This window comes from Hylobates moloch, unplaced genomic scaffold (genome assembly GCF_009828535.3).
Source record: "Hylobates moloch isolate HMO894 unplaced genomic scaffold, HMol_V3 SCAFFOLD_1, whole genome shotgun sequence".
Taxonomy (NCBI): Eukaryota; Metazoa; Chordata; class Mammalia; order Primates; family Hylobatidae; genus Hylobates; species Hylobates moloch.
This window is the reverse complement of record NW_026652276.1, coordinates 23,992,399-24,012,253: the sequence shown is the minus strand read 5'-3', so window position 1 is coordinate 24,012,253 and position 19,855 is coordinate 23,992,399. Positions and strand designations below refer to the sequence as shown.

General features: G+C 51.6%; 1 protein-coding gene across 7 annotated transcripts in view; it reads right to left on the bottom strand.

Moving 5' to 3' along the window:
• TNS1 (tensin 1) overlaps positions 1–19,855 on the bottom strand; it is a 214,892-nt gene that overhangs the window by 54,686 nt on the left and 140,351 nt on the right. For 3 of the 7 annotated variants that reach the window (XM_058438388.1, XM_032754544.2, XM_032754545.2), the window contains one exon: positions 7,296–7,376. The exons of the other annotated variants lie outside the window; for them this stretch is intronic. In XM_058438388.1, coding sequence (XP_058294371.1) covers positions 7,296–7,376 — 81 coding nt within the window. The remainder of the gene's footprint in view (positions 1–7,295; positions 7,377–19,855) is intronic. 7 annotated transcript variants of the gene reach the window in all.

Genomic DNA, 19,855 nt, shown 5'->3' with positions numbered 1-19,855 from the left:
TAGGGATCGTGAACACAAAAACAAGATGTCTTCACAGGGGAGAGGGTCCTCTTGTCTGCAGGCAGCTCTGAGGACCCCCCTGAGCAACACTTTCTCTGGAAGGAAAAAGTGAGTGCTGGGTGGCTCGGGGCCAAAGGGCTGACTCAGGAATGAAGAACTTCCCCGCCCAGAGGAACTCGGTGATTTCACACCCTGTACAGTCAGCAGCCCAGCCGCCAGCCCCGACAGACACACACACAGACACACACACACACGCACCTCCCCTTACTCTAATCCAGGCTCTCCGTTAGCAAGGAAAAAAGCCCCTTCCCAAAGACTGCACCAGTTCCAGCCAGACACCAGCAGTCACACACCAAGCCAGACAAAAAGACAGTCAGAGATCACCCAAATGAGAAACACCCAGGCATGAGCACGCACTAGGTGCCACACAATGCCAAGAACCAAAGTCAGACAGCACCGGCATGAACATGTACACACAAATACCAACAACAGTGACCACCGTGCAGTGAGCACAGCGCAAACGCCAACACTTCGCTGGGCACTCTACACGCGCATCCTCTCTAGCCATCATCTCTGAGCCAGACAGTATTACACCCATCACAGCAAGGGAGAAACTGAGCCTCTGAGATGGGAAACCGTTTATGTGCCAACAATGCTACCTGATAAAGCCAAGATTTAAAATCAGAGCTAACTTCCTTCAAAGAGTATGTAATTTTTATTATGCTACACCTCCCTCATATCACAAACACTCACACACACATACACACAAATTAGAATAAACACATAACAGGCAGGAATACCCCCGAATAAATACTTAAAGCCACAAATATTTCGGAAAATACAAATGTTCCTATCATGCCCAAGGATCAGCCCTTAGGCCAGAAGTGGCAGCCTCTAAAAATAAACACTCTGATAGAAGCCCATGGCCAAAAACAAGTGATCAGACGACCACAAAACAGGAACATCCCAATCAACACACACACACACACAGACCACAGGCCAGCCATGTTACAACACGGAGAACTAGCACAAAGATGCCCCACCAGGCACTTGCATCCCCCTACACACACACACACACACACACACACACACACACACACACACACACACCCTGGGGACTGGATGCCCTCCTCATTTACTGACCTCTCCAGATCCACCTCTCTGCCCCCAGTTTTCCCCAAGGCTTTGGGACCTCAGCCAACACCAGCCCCAGACAACACAGGACCAGAGTATTGCAGCGACCCAGGGCCCAGGGCTGGGGGCTGGTCTGAACTGAAAAGGAGTTTTGGCTAAAATACATTCTGAATCTCCACCAACCTGGCCCTGTGCCTAGACCCCTAAAGGCTGCTAAGATGCAGGACCAGGCACAGCTGCCTCTTCCAACCCCCTATTATCATCGTAAAGGGGTCCTCTCCCTGTAGGATGAGGGAGACTGACCTTCATGCCCACTCTCTCCAAAGAACTGAGCTCCTTGCTACACAAAAAGAAAAGACCTCAGCCAGGCGTGGTGACTCACGCCTGTAATCCCAGCACTCTGGGAGGCCGAGGCAGGCGGATCACCTGAGGTCAGGAGTTGAAGACCAGCCTGGCCAAAATGGTGAAACCCCACCTCTACTAAAAATACAAAAAGTTAGCCAGGTGTGGTGGCACGTGTCTGTAATCCCAGCTACTTGGGAGGCTGAGGCAGGAGAATCACTTGAACCTGGGAGGCGGAGGTTGCAGTGAGCCGAGACCGCACCATTGCACTCCAGCCTGGGTGACAGAACAAGACTCTGTCTCAAAAAAAAAAAAGAAGAGACCCCAGCTGCCTGTTTCTAGAGGGGCGAAGCACTGAAGACAGGAGCCTCTCATGCACTCACATCTCTGGGGTGTTTCTCTTGAGGATGGGGCCCCTTGGACAAGTTGGCTGAAATCTGAAGAGCTGGCTTTCCTTCTCATTGTCCCTAGAAATCTGCAGGCCCCCTCCTGGGCCAGGGCACCCCCTCTGCCACCTACACTGTGAGGTGCCAGAATTTCCCTCCTGGGCCAGTGATCCCCTCCATCCTTTGCGCCCCCTCATCCCCCAAGTTCATGCTCATGTGGTCCGAGAAGTGGGGAGCTGCAAAGCAAAGGCTAGTGTGTCCAGTGGCTTCCCCACTTAGACGTGTTCCATAGTAAGAGCCACTGGGGGCAAATTCAAATCAGAACGCACATAGGCCCCTGCAGCATCTCAGTCATGATTAACAGAAAAGCTTTCAGCACAAGAGCTATGAAGGCATCCCCCAGGCAGGAGAGAGAATTGACTACCTGATACCTCAGCCCTTCCTTGCCCCTGTGGCCAAGCCCCAGTCTGCATCGATTTGGAAAATGTCAATGTTAAACTTGTTCTGTCATGTAATCTATCCCCAAGTGGGTTCCTGTTTGCAGCAACACCATCAGGAACAATCATAGCTAAGCCACTAAGGCATAGTAAGAAAATCGAACAGATGTAAATTGTTTAATTAACTCCTGTTTGCTAACTACAAATGGAAATGTCTCTTGGCCCCAGATTGCACCCTCCAGGCCACTCGGCACCTTTGCTGAGCTGTGCTCCTCTTCCTATCCAAGGGAGGTTTCGAGAATACCCAGGCTGGTCCCAGGCCTGTCCAGCCCCCATGTGGGCTCTGCTGAAACCCCAGCATAGCGGCAGGATCTGTGGAGCACATGCCCCTCCTCCTCCCACCAGAGACAAGATAAAAGTCCCCCAGCCCCCACTTCGGCACACACACTCTCATCATTCCCTTCTCCCCGTCCACCACGGCCACATTAGAGCTTTTTACCGGGACCACAAGAAGCCGGAACACAATGTTGGTTTCAATCCGTCAAGGCAGGAAGGGCAAAAGAGAGACGGGGGCAGAGAGGACAGGAGTGAAATAAGGTAGAGGAGGATGAGAGAGGGACTTAAGGGAGGCTGGGGAGGTGGCTTTATGGCTCTTAATCTGAGGGGTCTCCAGAGCCATCTTCTTGAAGTCCCGGCAGCCGCAAAGGGAATGATCAGGTCAGGGGAATGCATCTCAGATGAGAGGAGGCTGGACATCCAGAACAATGGGGCATGGGCTAGAGGGAGGGGTCTGCATGTTTGAGGGCTGTGGGCATTGTCATGGGTGACAATGGAGTGGGATAAACTGAAGCAGAAACACAAGCTGCAGGTGGCCCCAAGTGGAGAGCTCCAGGCCCCAAGCCCAGCCAGCCTGGACATCTGCCCTTGTGGGCTGAAAGGTCCGGTGTCCTGTCCATTCCTCTTGGTGGCTGCAAAACCCAAAATCTCTCCATGGCCCCACTGTCTTTGTCTGAGGATGTCTCCCTGCTCTTCTCAGCAGCTGCAGAGAGTTCCAGACCCCACCCTTGACGCTGAGCTTGATTGCACCACGGGGCCTTTATTCCAGGGCAGCCATAATCCAGATGAGCGAGTCATGCTTTTGGAAAACTCTGAGGAAAATCCCCAGCTGACTAGGGTGTGCACCCACTCCCCGGGGCTCCCTCCCAGAAAAGGGTGCAGAGATGTGTGCGGCACTAGCTGTGCAGCTGAGGCTGGGATGCAGGAAAGTAAGGATGTAGCCATCTCACACACTTAAAAAAGAACAAAAGAAACAAATAGGGGATGTTAAAGTCACACGGTTTCAGGGCAGCTGTTTTCTAATTTTGATGTTCATAAGAACGTCCTCTGGAGATTGTTAAAAATCTAGATTTCAGGACCCTATCCCCAAAGACTTCCACTCAGAGGCCTGGGGTGGGGCCAAGAATCTGCATTTTTGCTAGCTCTCCAGAGTCCTGGCACACACATGGCTAGAGGACATCTAGAGAAACCCGCTCCAGCTGATCAGCACTTTGGGCTCTGAGATCAAGGAACCCCACTTCTCTTCCTCATGAGAAGTAGGGAGGTTTTGCTTATTTAGATGTTAGGACAGACGGCCCAACCATGAAGAATAAAAGGTGCCAGCCATATTGACTGCAAGAAAGGAGTCACCTTCGTTGGCGATGACTCAGTGAGGACAGACCCTTCCTTGTCGGACCAGCAGGTAGGTTTTGGATAGTGAATGAGTTATTAAGGTTTTCAGGATGAGTCCCTTCATGATAAAAAAAGTCCTTTGGGTCCAAGTCCAGCAAATAACAATTCATTAAAATGCATTACCCAGAGCCATGATGACCACCCAACGTGGGGGAAAATCAGTGCCATGCCAATAGGAAGAAGCACCGTGCCTACCCCAGACATAGGCAGTTTGCAGGCAGACTGGGCAAAACTCCTTAAAAGGAGGAGTGGGGAATCCAAGGCCATGTGCATCTGAGAGGTAGGTGAGCTTTGATGAGAAGTGAAGCTTGGCCAAGAGCCTGCCCGGAGAGCAAGTTCTGGTTGCATTTTCCCTTATCCACACACTCTGCCCCAGCCATGGGAAGAGGCAGGAGAGGCTATGGCTGGGGCAGGCACCAGGGCAGGAGGGAGCACTGCGTCCAGGAAGGCCACAAGGCATGGCTCTGGAGAGGAGATAGGGAAGTGCGCCCTCCCACCCCACCTCGGCAGCCAGACACACCAGCACTCAGAAACATAGCTCCCATCTTAATGGCCATATCAGCTTGCATTGACCACTTACCCACTCAGAGCCCAGCCTCCAGGCCTGTCAGGTGAGGATTCGAGTGTGTGTGTGCAGCTTTGCTGAGTGATAGCACTCAGGAGCTAAGGCTCTTAAACTAGACCTGGCATATCCAAGCACGCTCTACTTTTCCTCTCTCCATCCCCTGCTTTACATTTCAACAGCTCTCATCGCCCACAGGGTAAAGCCCAACCCCCACGCTGGAAATGTCAGACCTTTTCCCATCAGGCCTCTGCCTACCTTCTGAAACCTCACTTCCTTGTCCTCCATACCCTGAACACCCCCTACTCTATTCCTAGTCAACTCTTCATACGCTCTTTCCCCTCTGTACATGCTGTTCCTTCTCTGCAATGCCCTTCCTCATCCTGCCCGTGAAACTCCCAACCTCCTGGGCAAACGCTTTCAGACTCAGTTCGAACTTCCCTGGGAAGTTTCCCTTAATCTAACTTCTTCCCTACTGTCCTCCAGACTCAGGTAAACCTCTACCGTGCTCCTGTTGTCCCTTGTAGACATCTCTACTGTGACAACAGTCACCCACAGAATGGTCATTACTGATGTCCATGTCTGTCTTCCCACTTTGCTGAGAGCTTGTTGAGGAAGAGCCTTTATTTCTCTCTCTCTCTCTCCCTCTCCCTAGGGCCAGTTCCCAGATGGTGCCATCCACAACGTGGTCTGTGTGAATGATGCCTCTTGAAGTTCAATATGTAACCTGCATGGCTGTACAGAATGGCCCTAGAGAACAGTGCTTGTTCCATAAATGCTTCTTGCATTACACCGAGTAGCCAAGAAAGTTTTATGTAGTTCTGTCAGCCATTGAGACACTCTTCTTTCACCACCACCCAGTGAAAAATCAGGGGTTCTAGGTGGACCCCAAGTTTCTCCCAAAGGTGAGGGAAGAGAGTCAGTGCAGCCAAAACATGAAGACGGGTATTCCTCATATTCTGCAGCAAAGGCTGAGCATGGTGGAGGTCCCTGAGCCAGAGCCTACCCCATGGCATCCCCTACAGACCTCTCCAGCCACACTCCAGCCCAGTGGACGTTAACTTCCCTAGACCAAGGACCCCTGGGAGATCTGGTGAAATAAGGGAGTTGATGAACACCCCAAAGCCCATCTGTGGATCCCAAGATACAGCATATGCATCAAAAAGTTAGGGTGCTGTCTCTGGATATCCTCTCTGTCACCCATGACTTGTGTGGAGAATGCCAGGCTCCATCCAGGGGAAACGGGGCGGCACACTGAGTGGACGCTTTGCAGCTGCGGGAGCCTAAGAAGTGGCTCAGAGTGCCCCACTGGCTTTTAACCTGCCGGGAAAAGTGATGTGAGGAAGGCATGAGGGTAGAGAGGGCCCCGTGGAGAACCCCAGCGTTTGGCTCCAGGAAGACCCTGACCTCCTGAAACATCCTGGCATTTGTGGCAGGGACTGCCTGGGGCTCAGTCTGTGACAGTCTTGGCCTCCACCCATGCCAGCTTCCCTTCCCACAGACAGCTGGGGATTGAGGCAGCCCTTTGTTCCCCACAGTCTGCAGCGAGCTCTGGAACTTTCTCAAGGGGAATGGGCTTCCACAGGGGCTCTGAAGATCTGCAGAATTAGAGGTTGAAGAGAAATCCCTGAACCTCTGAGAGAGAGCCACACAGAGGAGACACGGCCTCTGAAACAGCAAGGAGGGCAGGTGCCAAGTGCAGCCCAGGAGACTTAGATGCACGTTGGGAACACGTAAAAAGATTTTTTGGTAAAAAAATTACCAAAGATTTTTTGGTAAAAATAGCTCCAGAGCCCACAACAAGCACAGGGCCTTGGGACCCTGTCAGCAGGGACAGACCAGTCCATGAGTGACAAATAGACACCTGTTTTTCTTTCCATTTAATAGCACACACCTTTAGAAAGTGAACAGGAGAGGAACAAGATTTTTCTCAGGGCTGTGCTGTCAATCTTGTCACAGGTGGCTTTGTCCTCTAAGCAAGTGACCTCACCAGTGTCACCTACAAGCTTGCCTCTGGACCTAGGGAGGGTGGACCAGCTGGGCTTCTCCTGGCCACCTCCCCATTCTGCTGAGTCCAAGAAAAAAAGAGGGAGGCTCAAGGTCCGAGACCCACATGGAGCCCAAATCTCAATGTCAGCCTGTGGCCTTGAAGATGGAGAAAGTCAGCTTCAGACTGAAATAAAGAATAGAGCCCCTCCCACCCACGGCTGCCTCCGCTGCTCCAGGCCCTCTGGGGGACAGCAGAACTGGGATCTCCAGGGCCCGGGAGGTGGGCTCAGCCAAGAGAGCTTTTTAAAAGCCCTGGGGCTTTTAGAGCTGAAGGGCTTTAGGGGAGTAGTTAATCCCCCTGCCCACCCTTCACTTTATAGGCTGGCAATGAAGCTCAGCAGGCTCAGGACCACCCAAGGTCACCCAGCAAGGAAGTACAAAACCGACTCCTGGCTCCCCGTTCAGTGCTCTAGTCCCTAATGCTGCTTCAAGGTGAAGATGGCTGGGGCTGAGAGCATTGGAAGACAGACTCTCCAACTATGTCTGTGGACCCAGAACCACAGGACAACATAATATATGGTGCTTCTGTCAAGCGATGATGATAAATGTGTCCCCGGACCCTCCTTAGGAAGGACCCATGGCAATTGTCCCAGATATCATCTTACTTGAATTCATACCATGCCCTCCATGAAAAGGGAGTAGGAGCAGAACACCTACCTGATTGTGACCTTGACTTCAGTCCCGAGAGACCAGGGGTCTGGAGGGCAAGTGCTCTGCCCTGCCCTGGATGGCCCACGCCTGCAGGGCAAAAGTGAATTCTCAGACCCAGCCTCCTGACTCTGGCCTGGTCTGTGTCCCCCCCGGCCTGGAGCTATAACCCGAGCCTGGCACTCCCACCCCTACCCTCGGCCTATACGGGCAGCAGATATCACAGGCACACTCAGGATGGTAAAAATAGCTCTAGAGCCCACAACAAGCTGAAGTCCTTCTCTGCCAGGCCAGGGTGCCAGCCTGGGCACTCAGAGATCCCTGGCTAGAGGAGAGTCAAGCTGCCAAGATCTCTGCCAAAGGCAGGAGAAAGCCGTGAATGGGAGCCCACAGGAGGCCGGTGGGGAATGGTGAACGCTGGAGGTGCCCCAAAGCTCAGGCCACAGATGCAGGGAGGGGGCGTCCTGAATAACATCTCACCAGAGCTATCCACACTTCCACCTCATTCCCTCTGCCCACCCCATTCGCGCACAAGACGAACAATTACCCCGCAAGACTTAGGGCAACTCAGACACACGGCCCCCCACCAACCCAGGCACCCTCGCCCTGAAAGCTGTGGCTCTTACGTGTCCCAGAAGCAAGTCCAGGAGGGGGACCACCAGGCCGGTCACATCCACATCAGACAGCAGCACAGCGGGCCACAGCCCCACTCAGCCACAAGCCCTTCCCAGGTGGGGTCATGACAGAGCCTGCCCCTCCACACCCTCCCAGAACAGAAGCACGAGCACCCCAGCCCAGGTCCAGCAGAAAGCCACACAAGAACACTCACAGGCAAAACAACTGCTCAGCAGACACTTACCCTCTGGAGGGAGAGGGAGGAAGCGGAGGGAAGCCTGCTCTGATTTGATCCTGGTGCCCCAAATTCCCAATAATTCCTACATGGCTGCAGCTCCAAGTGCTCTCTGTGTCCTACTCAAGCTCCCTCCGACTGTCAGGGGTGGGAGGAGCCAGTGCCGCCTGCCTGCCCATGTACACACACACACACACACACACACACACACACACACCCCACTCCCTCCCTCCCTCCGCTCTCCTGCGCGCTCTCTCCCCAGCTCGGCTTGCTCTGCCTCACTCTGGCTTGTAGGAAGCCAGTGGGATAAAACTGTCTGTAATTTCAGCCAGCTGGGTCCCCAGGGCTTCACTTATCATCCTGCAGCTATGCAGTTCTTGAATGACATCACGGTGGCTTCCCAAGCCCTCCACTCCCACCGACCGGGAGTCAGGAAAAGTGGCCAGCCCAGTCCAGCTCCAGCCCCAGCCCCAGCCCCTGCTCAACTCTCACCCAGCACAGTCTAGCCCAGCCCAGTCCCGGCGTAGCCCAGCCCAGCCCCAGTCCCAAACCCACCGCAGCCCCAGTGCCCTGAAGAGAAGCAGGGAGAGAATCTGGGAGCAAAGTGAAACTGAGCCCCGAGCAGAGAGGCAGGGATGCAAGGGCCAGAGAGGGAGGGGAGAGAGGTCCTATGAGGGTATTGAGATTTATTTCCCCAAATTTTCCGCATTTTTTTTCCATTCTCAGCAAATGGAAGGCAGAACAGATGACAACAATTTTCCAGCTGCTGAACAATAAGGTGGAAATCTTTTTTTCCCTCTCTCTCCCCCTTTCCCCTCCACAGGGCAGAGTCTAGGAGCCAGGACACTTCCCTGGCTTGGAAAAGGAAAAAGAAAAAAACCCCACAGGGCCCTGCACTTCCCAGAGGTGAACACAGGACCTGAATAGAAGGACTGGGGTGTCACCCAGGCAGAGCTCCAGGAGGGGACAGGAGCCCCAACATGAAGTTCTCAGTGCAAAGCTTTGGATTCTGGCTTGGCAACCTGACATTTTGGGGGGCCTAACTTTGCGAAGGCCAGTGTGTGTCTGGCCAGGTATATTGATCCTCCAGCCCACCTGAGATGCTTCCAATTGACTGGCTATTGGTATTCTGCTTGTTCCCATCTGTGGAAATCATGAATAGCAGAGTATCACTTTTCAGAGTTCGCAATGCCTCACCCTCATTCCCAACCACCCAGATCCGAGAGCCATGAGGCCGAAAGGCAGGTGAAGGGCCCTCAAGTTCCCACCATTATCCTGGTGTGGCCTAAAAAGTGCCAGGAGTCCCTAACTGATAATAAGACACCAAATCCCCACTCTTATTAGCATGTTGTTTGTGACTTATTTGCATATCAATTGAATCTCCCAACCCAATTCTCAGAGTGGACAGGAGGTGATCTGGGCTTTGCGGCCAGGCCAATGGGAGCTTCAGCGACTGGTGTCTCCATGCAGAGGGCCCCAGTTAGTTTGCAACCCCAAAATGCTTCCACAGACACGGGCTTGCCCTGAGCTATGGCCACCCCATCCTCGTGCCCAGACCTTCCCAGCTAAGTTTGGTACTGCGAGATTGGGTGGGAGAGCCCTGCCAGGCACAGCCCAACTACTTCTCCCTCTGTTTCCCCTCAGACACCTGAGCCGTAAGCCCCTCCCCATTGTCAGCACCCCTCTCTGGCTGCTGTTCTTTGAGGGTAAAGAAAGAAAATAAGGGGAAGAACAAAAATGGTACCCAGTGCCCTGTACCCTGGCCACTGACCTATCTTCACTGATGAGATAAAATGGGACAGCTCGGTGTCACAGACTTCAAAGAGACCATTAAAAATAAGGAGACCAGGGGAGAGGAAGCAGAGGGGTTCTATGCCTCAGGCTGCACCTGGGGAAGACCACAGTTTGGACAAACTATTGCAATTATCCTCCTACCTCCATAGAGCCTTCTAGAACTAACCAACAAACCCCAGGCTCTTGAAAGGTTTAAGGCACCCCAGTTCACCCACTTGTCCCCACCCCACCCAACCCACAACAGTATTAGCAGAGATTTTGTTTGCACACAACCTTGATGTTTATTTGTCCATCTGAATACCATCTACATTATTATTTTGTAAGTTATAAAAATAAACTTCATTTAACTTAAACTAGTTCTAAGCACAACATCCATGATGTCCCAGATTGAATGTGCAAAATATATACCTTTTTTTCCAATACGCATCAAAATAAATATACCTAATATCAGTTCATATATAATTAGCAGTCTGACCCCTGAACCATACTTTGGAAAACACTACCACACAATAGTTCCTGCCAGTGGCAACCCCATCTGATGGTTCTCCACTATCATCCAGGGGGACTAGCTATACTAGAAAGCCCCCGGGAAGTTTTATAAGAACCCTGATCCCCTGGCTCCACCCAGAGGCAAAACTGTCTGGAATGGGGCCTGGGAATTTGAATTTGAAAATGCTCCCCAGCTGCAAATAATAGAGAATCAGGTTTGGCAAAAACCGTTCCTAGCTGTACTCAAATGCTTCCAGGTACAGGGATCTTACTGTCTTCCTCCAAAAGCCCAGCTCATCTTTAGGGGCTGGAACAGTGGATTTGAGCTCAACATAGGAAAAAACACCCTGGAGCCCTCTTTTCCACTAACTGGCCTTACGGTGCCCGATGGAGCGGGTCAGAACAAGCCAATCGCCCCCTCGCGAGAGCCCTTCAGATATTGTATGAGACGCGCCTGTCCTCCTGAATCTCCCCTTTGATAGGCAACCCCTCTCCCTGCAAGTCGCTGAGCCTGACATACTTTCTGGTTGCTTCTCTGCACTTGCTTCCAGTCGTTCTTTATCACTTTGAAGCAAGGGACCCACAAACAGCCCATGTGGGCGCTCTGACCTAAAAGAGGCACAATAGGCCTGTCACCTGCTATTTTCTGGAAACCATGCTTTTGTTAATGCAGCCTAAGATTATGCCTGGCCCTTCTCATTCTCATCACTTCAGCATCTGCCGGGTTAAGAACACGGGCTTGCAAGTCAGACATTGGTTTGAATACAGATACTACCAATTACTAGCTTAAGGCAACCCTGAGCCAATTACTTGGCTGAGCTTCAGTTTCCTTATCTGTAAAATGGGTATACTAGTCGTTGTATCTCAGTAAGTAGTGCAAAGACTGATACAACACATGAAAAGCTCTCAGCACAGTGTACAGAACACAGAAGGTGCTCCAAAGGACAGACCATGAGCAGTGCAGTGTGGGCTTCCCCATCTCCCTTCCCTAGCCCTGTGCCCCCTGAGCAGTACCTCTGTGACCCTATCTCACCAGCCCATATGTATCACACCCAGTGCTTAAGCTTCAGGACATACAATTTGGCCCACCCTATCTCTGCTCGAAAATCATGGCCTGGAATGGCCAGCACAGAGAAGAGGCTTCCAAAATGGTGCAGACTCCAAGGATGTGATGCCATTCCATTAACAAATACTGAGCCTATCCCAACACTGATTACTGCCAATGGTGTGCCTGAAAATGCATTGCCACTTCCACCTGCAGAGATGAACTCAGCATCAAGGACCACAAGTAGAGAAGGACGGGCACAACCTCAGCTACCTGCATAAATAGGAAAGGACTTCCTGGGGGCTTGGGCAGAGGGCAGGGCATGGCAAATCTGGTTCAAAAAAGAATACACTTCATCTTACCATGTTTCTATTTGGGAAAAAAAAAAGACGATTTTTTTTTCTTAAAACAGACTACAGGAAATAGCAGGAGAAAAGTCTCTCCCAATAGTGGGTGGGTTAAACTAAGCTTGAAAGATGACGGTATTACTCTGTCTTCAGTGGCAGCTGAGTATCCCCTGAACCCCCTGAGGTGACCCTGAGCAGGGCAGTTTCATAAAACACAAGTTCTAGAGGCAGAAGGGTGGGTCTGGATACCTTCTGGAAACTTCTCAGGTGCCAAGGATTCTTCAAGACCCCAGATTTGCCACATGGCACTGCACTGTGGGCAGCCAGCCCAGGCAATTTCCTAGAATCCCCGCATGGTCAAGCCAGAGGATGTTGTGAGTTCATCGGGCCCAACCCACCCACCCGATTTCATCTGTCCAAGTCAGGGAAGGGAAGAGTTTCCCGCCGTCACACATGGTCAGTGCTGGAGTGAGATCACCACCAGGGCCCCTGGCTCTCAGAGAGAGTCCTCCCCACTGCCAGATCTCAGTCAGATGCCATGAGATGGGTGCTCAGAGACTGTGAACTCTCATTACAGAAGAACCACAAATATCTGCAGGTCTAGCTGTGTGAGGAAAGTAGGATATTGGTGGGCAATTCTACAATGAAGACACACTTCCCAACCGTAGGTCAAGCAAATGCCCCCGTTCCCTCCACACCATCCTTCTAGCCAGCAGACCTACAGCTGGAGCCAGGTGGCCAGGGCCCCTCACCCACACTGAGGGGTCTGTCCAGGGAGGAAGGGGGCCCAGCCTCCCTGGCCACCCCCTCTGAGGCTTAGCCCCTTCCTGTCAAGTTCTTTCTTTTCATTCGTAGGTATAAAGCAACATTCCTGGCCTGGCTCTTTGTTCTTCTTCTTAAAGAACAGAATGGCTGAGTGCTTTGGTTTCCAAGCAGCCCGGTCCTAGAACAGAAGGAGGAAACAGAACAGAGTGTCCCCAGTGAAGGACTACTTCACACCCTGAAGGTGGGAGAGGTGAGATCACAAAGATGATAGGCTAAAGGAAAGAGAAGCACCCCAAGGTAGCCAGGGCCCCCCAGGGAATGTGTGACAATACTGCAGATATTTGGGATTATCACACCTGGAGGAAATACTACTGGTGTCTAGTGGGTACAGGTCAAAGATGCTGCTAAACATCCTACAATACACAGGACAGACCCCCACAACAAGCAATTGTTGTGGTGGTCCCAAGCAATTATATTGGTCCCAGATGCCAATAGTACCACAGGTGAGAGGCCCTGAGCTAGACTGAGGGATGAAGGAGCCTGGGGTGTAATAGACCGATCTCTGAACTAAGACTCAAGCATCTTGGGCTTCAACCCCATCTGGGCCACTACTTCACTGCTTAAACTTGGGCAAGTCATTTCCTTTTCCTAGGACTCAGTTTCCAATGTGGTAAAATGAGTGGGAGGAGATAAGCTTTGAACTCTAAAACTTCTGGTTCTATGGACAGCCATCAGGGAAGAGAAAGGCGTGGCTGGAGGGAGAAGTCAGGACAGGAGAAGGAAGGGGTCTCCCAAGATAGGCATGGCATCAAGGTTCAAACATCTGGGGATAGAGCGAGGAAGGGCCCGCTGCCTGGGGTGGGCACAGCAGCTGCATATGTGATGAAAACAAGTCTTTAGACCTCCCCAGGACCTCCTCCCTGCCTCCCAGCCCAGTGGACAGGGAAGGCAGGGCCATAGGAGCAGGACAAGTTTCAGGCACCCCTGGCAGGGCCTCAGCCTTCCAGGGTCTTCACACTTCCCATCCCAGGAAGGCAGTGGGCAGGGCCAGGCCCAGGAGCACGTTCCGAGAACACGACAGGAGCCCTAGTGCCAGAGGATTACTCAGGAAGGGAATTGTCAACTCCCAGGCAGATGTTTGTGTTGGATGAGGGTCGGGACATATCCACTCACCGCCCTCCTGCTTCTCCCCACCCTTACTGCTCCCAGGACATGGACACCATGTCAGTGGCAGTCCTCACTGAATGGGGAGAGGGTATATGGGGCTTTGGGAGCAAGGGGTAAGGAGAGGGTAGAATGGAATGAGGTAGGCACATTATTGAGTATGTGCCTGCGCATTAATGGACGTTCCCTTGCTTGGTTCCACAACTGCCTTTCAAAGTGGATATTGTTATGCCATCTTCCTTATAAAGAAACTAAGGCTCAGGGGTTGGGGCTTGCTCAGGATTACACTGCCAGTCTGACTCTGACATTCATGCTCTTTCTGCTTCCCAGAAAGGAAGGAGAAACAAGAAAGGAGATGGAGGAGGCAAAGGGTTAGATCTTAGAAGATCCAACAAGAAAAAAGGAGTGGAGAGTGACAATAAAGTCACAATGCTGGTTTATAACAAACTCCAGCAGGCAAATGAGCACTGTCCCCATCAAACTGGTTCCCTGGGAATTTTATGCATTTAACCTCACAATGCTACCAGAGCTCAAAGCATTTCTGGAAACAAGTAGAACACTGCCTCAGGGATGGTTTATAATTCACACGAATGAAACCATCTCTGCAAGTGAGGTCAATCACTATTCCTGACCCCAAACAGGCCCATTCTCTCAGCATCCACATATAAGTTGGGTTACCAAACTGGCTGGGCAGTTTTATAATTACAGCTCCCAATATTGATGGGTTGGGGTACACAGTGGGGCAGAGATCCATGTGGTTCCATGCAGAGAGGTGGGTATTGCAGAGGAGCCCATGTGGCTCCATGCATGAGAGGTGGCTATGACTAGAGGGGTCCATGTGGTTCCATGCATGAGAGGTGGTTGTGAGCAGAGGGGTCCATGTGGTTCCATGTGTGAGAGGTGACTGAGTAAAGGGGTCCATGTGGCTCCATGCATGAGAGGTGGCTATGAGTACAGGAGTCCTTGTGGTTACATGCATGAGTAGGTGCAGAGGTGGGTGAAGGATCTGGGTGGGTATCTGCTTCCTTCCCCAAATAAGCCCATCTAGGGCTAGGCTGAAAGTGACTCACTTATGCAGAGGCCACCAAACCATGGAGCACAGGCCTGCATGGGAGACAGAAGCCAGGGCACCACCCTTGGGCCCTTCTGCATTTGCATTACATAAGGAGCACCCATCCGCTTCTCGAAGGTTCTCAAGCAATGTACAGACAGAGAGAGGAATGCAAGGAAGAAGGCGAGAGCTGAGAAGCTTTGAGCTTTCATATCAAAATCTGATCTCACTGCCCCTGGAGAAGGAGAAGAACACACATCAAAGAACACTTTGCAGCTAACAATTTTTTTAAGCAATCAAAGGCATAAGTCCCAGATAAGCAGCCAGGGCATCGACTGGCTTTAAAGATGTAAAGATTGGGCAGTCTGAAGCTCCCCACGCCCATCAACAGCTCTGTTGCTGCTTCCCAGGGCACAGGGAGATAAATGGCCCAGGGGCTGAACAACCGAGGTCCAGTATTCTGGAGCCAGGAGTGTCTGAGGCAGGACACCCCAGGTCCCTGAGGGATAGTCTTGTGAGTGTAAATAATGCTTGAGCAAAGAAAGAGGGGCAGGGGAAAAGGGACTTTGGGGTGAGACTCCTGAGTCCCCTTTGCACAAGAATGAGCTAGGGCCTTGTCGGAACCCTCTAGAAGTTGCCTTGTTTTCCCATGTCCACAAGCCATGGTCACTCATCCTACCTAGACAGATGTGTGGAGTGGAAAGGTTCTCCTCAACTTTCAGAAAATCTAGAAAATCTAGGCCTGGCACCTGTTCCTGTTTCTCAGATCCCCCAAAGGCAAGAGGGTTCTCCTGAATGTCAGACCTCCATCCTTCCAGCAGCAAAAACTCACCTCTCTAACTCTGCCCCTAGATCTCTAACCAGCCACGGTGTAACAAACAGACCTAAAGAAAATGCTGTCTGGCTGCAGCAGCAGCAGACTGGGAGCCAAAGGGCCAGAATTCTAAGGGGTGATTTTGGACAGGTCTCAGTTTACTCCACTGTGCAATGGCAGAGGGCAAGTATAGGTGATCCCTAAAGTCCTGTTTGGATCTTGATCCTCAAGGATACAACTCAGAGAAGATGCTCTACCAGGCACTGTTTGGATCCCAGAGCCCCTGGACTTGGCGGGCCTGTTTCTCCTCTCCTGCTTGGTCCTGCCCGGGTGGCTTCAGGCTCCAAATTTGTCTGAGGCTATTTCTGCAGCAGCCATGGAGCCCCTGAGGCTAGGACAGAAAAGGGGACTTACAGGAAGTCTGTAAACACACGCCAGGCTGCAGAGGTTCCCAGGGCCATGCAAGGCAATCAAGAGGCTGATTTATTTTCATCAGTGAAATGCTGAAACTTAATCCCTGGAGCAAGCTGACCCGGCAGACAGCAGCAGGCAGCTCCTCACCCAGAGCAGAATTAGCTAGTCCACAGCCTCTCAGGCCTTTCCACTGGGGCTGGCAGAGGGAGGGGACAGGGAGAAGGCTGGGGCTGGCCAGTTCAGCCACTGTGGCTCCACATCACTTGGGCTGGCCTCTCCCCTCCCCCATCACTGGCCTGCAAGGGTCTCCAGGACACAGACACAGCATTGGGCAGAGCTGGACGGGCAAGCTTCCCACTTTAACTCAGTTCCTATTCCTTAGGTTCTCAAACCCCGACTGCATAGGGCAGCAGGGCAGGGCTCCTCAGGACTCCTACCCTTGTAAGAAATGGTGAGGAATGTTATGCTGAGAAATGGTGGGTGTCAGAATCCAAGCTCTATCCCTACCTGGCTGTGTAAACATCAGTAAGTTACTTAACCTCTCTGTGCTTGTTTCTTCATCGGTAAAATAGGAACAAGAGAACTCAAGCCACAGGAGAGTCATGAGGAGTACAAGAAATTATGGGTACCTAAGAGTATCTCACATGTGGGGGGTGCATATTAAAGGAGGTGGGCGGGTAGATTCTCCTCCTCATCCCTAACCAAATCACTGGCTGGGAGCATCAATTAATACAGTCCTTATGAAGGCCAATCTGGCCCTGTCTATAAAAATTATTTCTTCATATATTCTTCTACCCAGCAATTCCACTTCCAGAAATTTGTCCTATAGATAGACTTACTCAAATGAAAATGGTATATGTGTAATGCCATTCACTGCAGCATTTTTTTGGAAACAGCAAAAGATTGGAAACAACTTAAATGTTTCTATGATTTAAAGGCAGTTTTTAAAAACCTACTTATTAAAACATAATGCACACATACAGTGGAATAGTATGCAGCTGAACAAAATGAGAAGACTCTTTACCTGCTATTATGGAAAGAGCTTTACAATGTATCATTCCATAAAGAGGCTGAGGCCAAGGCCAAATCTTTACCATGGCTACCAGACCCCAGGTCTGCTCCCTGTTACCTTATCTCCCATCACAACCTCCATTCGGTCACACTGTCCTCTTCCTGGCTTCCCAAACATCTCAGGTGGGCCCCTGCCTCAGGGCCTTTGCACCTGCTGTTACCTCTGCCTGGAATGCTCTTCTCCAGATATTTGTCTGGCCAGCTTCTTTGCCTCTTTCAAGTCTTGGCTCCAGTGTCCCTCCTCAGAGGGCCTGGACTGACCAACTCCCCTTTTTAAAAATGTCAACTCTTCAATGCCCCCATTCCCAATCACCCTTACTCTGCTCCATTTTTCCCAGGGTATTTGTCAAGTTCTAACAGGCTCTGTCAGTTATTTTTTATGGTTGTTTTTAAATGTGTTATTGTCTGCCTCCACTAGAACGGAACCGCTGCATGGCAGGGACCTTTGTTTCATTCATTGTTCTGTCCCCAGCATCTAGAACAGTGAGTGGCCAGCACAGAGTAAGCACTCCGTAAAGACCTATTGGAATGTGGCTGAGGACAGCTTATGTACTAAAGAATGTAGATGATGTGGGGTTTTTCCTTCTCTTCATCGTCTTCAACTGCATGGACTTAGGTTAGGCCTATCCTTATGTCATTCCCACTCTCTTGCTTGCTGATGTATTTTCTCAAAGGGAGGAGGCCATAACCTGCAGTCTGGTGGTCACTGATAACCAGTGCCAAGGAGGCAGGACCCCTGAGCAGAGGGAGTTGGTCACACCCGGGGATGGAGCCTGGCATTTAGATGATGATGGGGAAAAGTTTCACAGACACCTAGTTCTACATAGTCGGAAGAACACTGGACTTGCAGCCAGAGGCCTCAGTTCAAAGTCCAGCTCAAGAACTGGGATGGTTGAAGGTGAACTCGGGGAAGCATTTTATAAAGTGCCACCCAAGGTCAGGTAGTGGTATTAGCAAAAGCTAATGCTTCGTAATGACTTCCTGTATAACAGTCGCTGAGCTAGGCGCCCACAGATGATTACTTTTAATTCTCAATGCTATAAGACAGGTACTAGCCTTCTCCCCACTTTACAAGTGAGAACACTGAGGCCCAGAAAGGCTAAATGATTTGCCCAAGGTCAACAAAAGCAAGAGGCAGAGCTAGGGCTCAAGCCCAGACAGCTTGAGTCCCAAGGCCATGCTCCCAATCACTACGGGGCCTCCCAAGGATCTTCCCACCTAAAGACTGTCACCTCCCAAGGACATGGGTTCCACCCCTTCCCAGCCCACTCTAAGACACTGTCCTTAATTTTAATGGAGGCAGCATATTACTGAAGCTATGTGAGCTCAGAGACTTGGGTAGGATTTTAGAAGATCTTGTGCCAGGGAGAGGGACATAGAGAAGAAAGAAGGAGATTTATAGGGGATGAATCATCCATGAGCAGCTGAGGAAATAGAGGGAGGGTTATCAAAGGAAAAAGGACTGATCATTTGCCAGACCCCAGATCCCTTGAAACCTTTTCCCATAAACGGCCTCAGAACTGTCCATCAGACAGAAAGCAGGGACTCAGAGAGTGGACCAAGAGGGAGGGGCTCTGCTGCAGGAAGACAGGGTGCCAGGTAGCAGGCAGGGGAGGGAGTGGGCAGATGCAGGCAGGCTCCAGGGAGGATCCCGGCTCTCCAAGGCTGATGGAGAGATTGGCCCCAAAGCCAGGCGAGGACAATGAGTGAAGAAGCTCAACTTTGCCACAGCAAATCAGCCTCTGAAAAGGCAGGGAGGAGCGCCCAAGGCCTCAATAGATCCAGCAAGGAATCATCTGGAATAATCCAGAAAGAGGACCTTCACCACAGAGGGCTAGATGCTGCTGTGAGCTGAATGGGGAGGCTGGAGGGCTGGAGCCTGAAGGCAAGAAGGCCCACTGTAGGAGCCACACACCTATCAGAGCCAGAGGTGGCATCAACCCACCCCCACCTGCGTGGGACTCTGAGTGGCCTGGTGGAGTCTCCCCAGGCGACACATGGGGATGAGGTGAGGAAAGGCAGCCCTCAGCCAGCAAAGTCCACCAGGGCAAGAAATGCAGGCTCTGTGGATGCATCTACTGCGGGTTTGGTGTTCTTTATTTTGTAAAGGTTGCTTTGAAAAACTGAAAGCAAAACAAAGGAGAAAAGAGGCCCCTGCACCCCTTCAATAGCAGATGGGGGAATGGAGCCCCAGGACTCTGGAGAGGGCTTCCGGGCCAGCTCAGCTCAGCTCCTGGGAGCAGCAGGGGCCCTCGAGGAACACCAGCCCCTCCCTTGGCCCCACACTGCAACTGTTCTCGCCTCCCTGGCCTCCTGCAAGGGTGCCCTGGCCCTCAGCTCACCTCCACCACCTCCAACATCCCGCTAAGGTCCCACCCACCCCACCGCAGTGACCAGAGCAATTGTGTGAGGAAGCCAGTCAGATTTGATTGTTTCTCTTTCCTTTGACTTTCCAGACTTTGAACAACATTGTTATGCCACTTTTTAACCTGAAAAACAAGTCTGCCTTCAATGCCATCTATCCTCCCAGGGGCCCTTCAAATGCAGACCCTCTGCAAAGCCAGCCCCTCTGATCATAATCATCCCAGAAGACAGGGCACTTGCCCAAGCCCCTTACCCACGGGCTGCGGGTCAGAGTGGATACAGCACTGGGCTGACACCCCACCCCATCTCCAGACAACCCCAGGGCACAGCTTTCTATATCCCCAGGACTTGCACAGTGCCCACCACCTAGCAGGGGATCAGTTAAGTATCTGGAAAAAGAA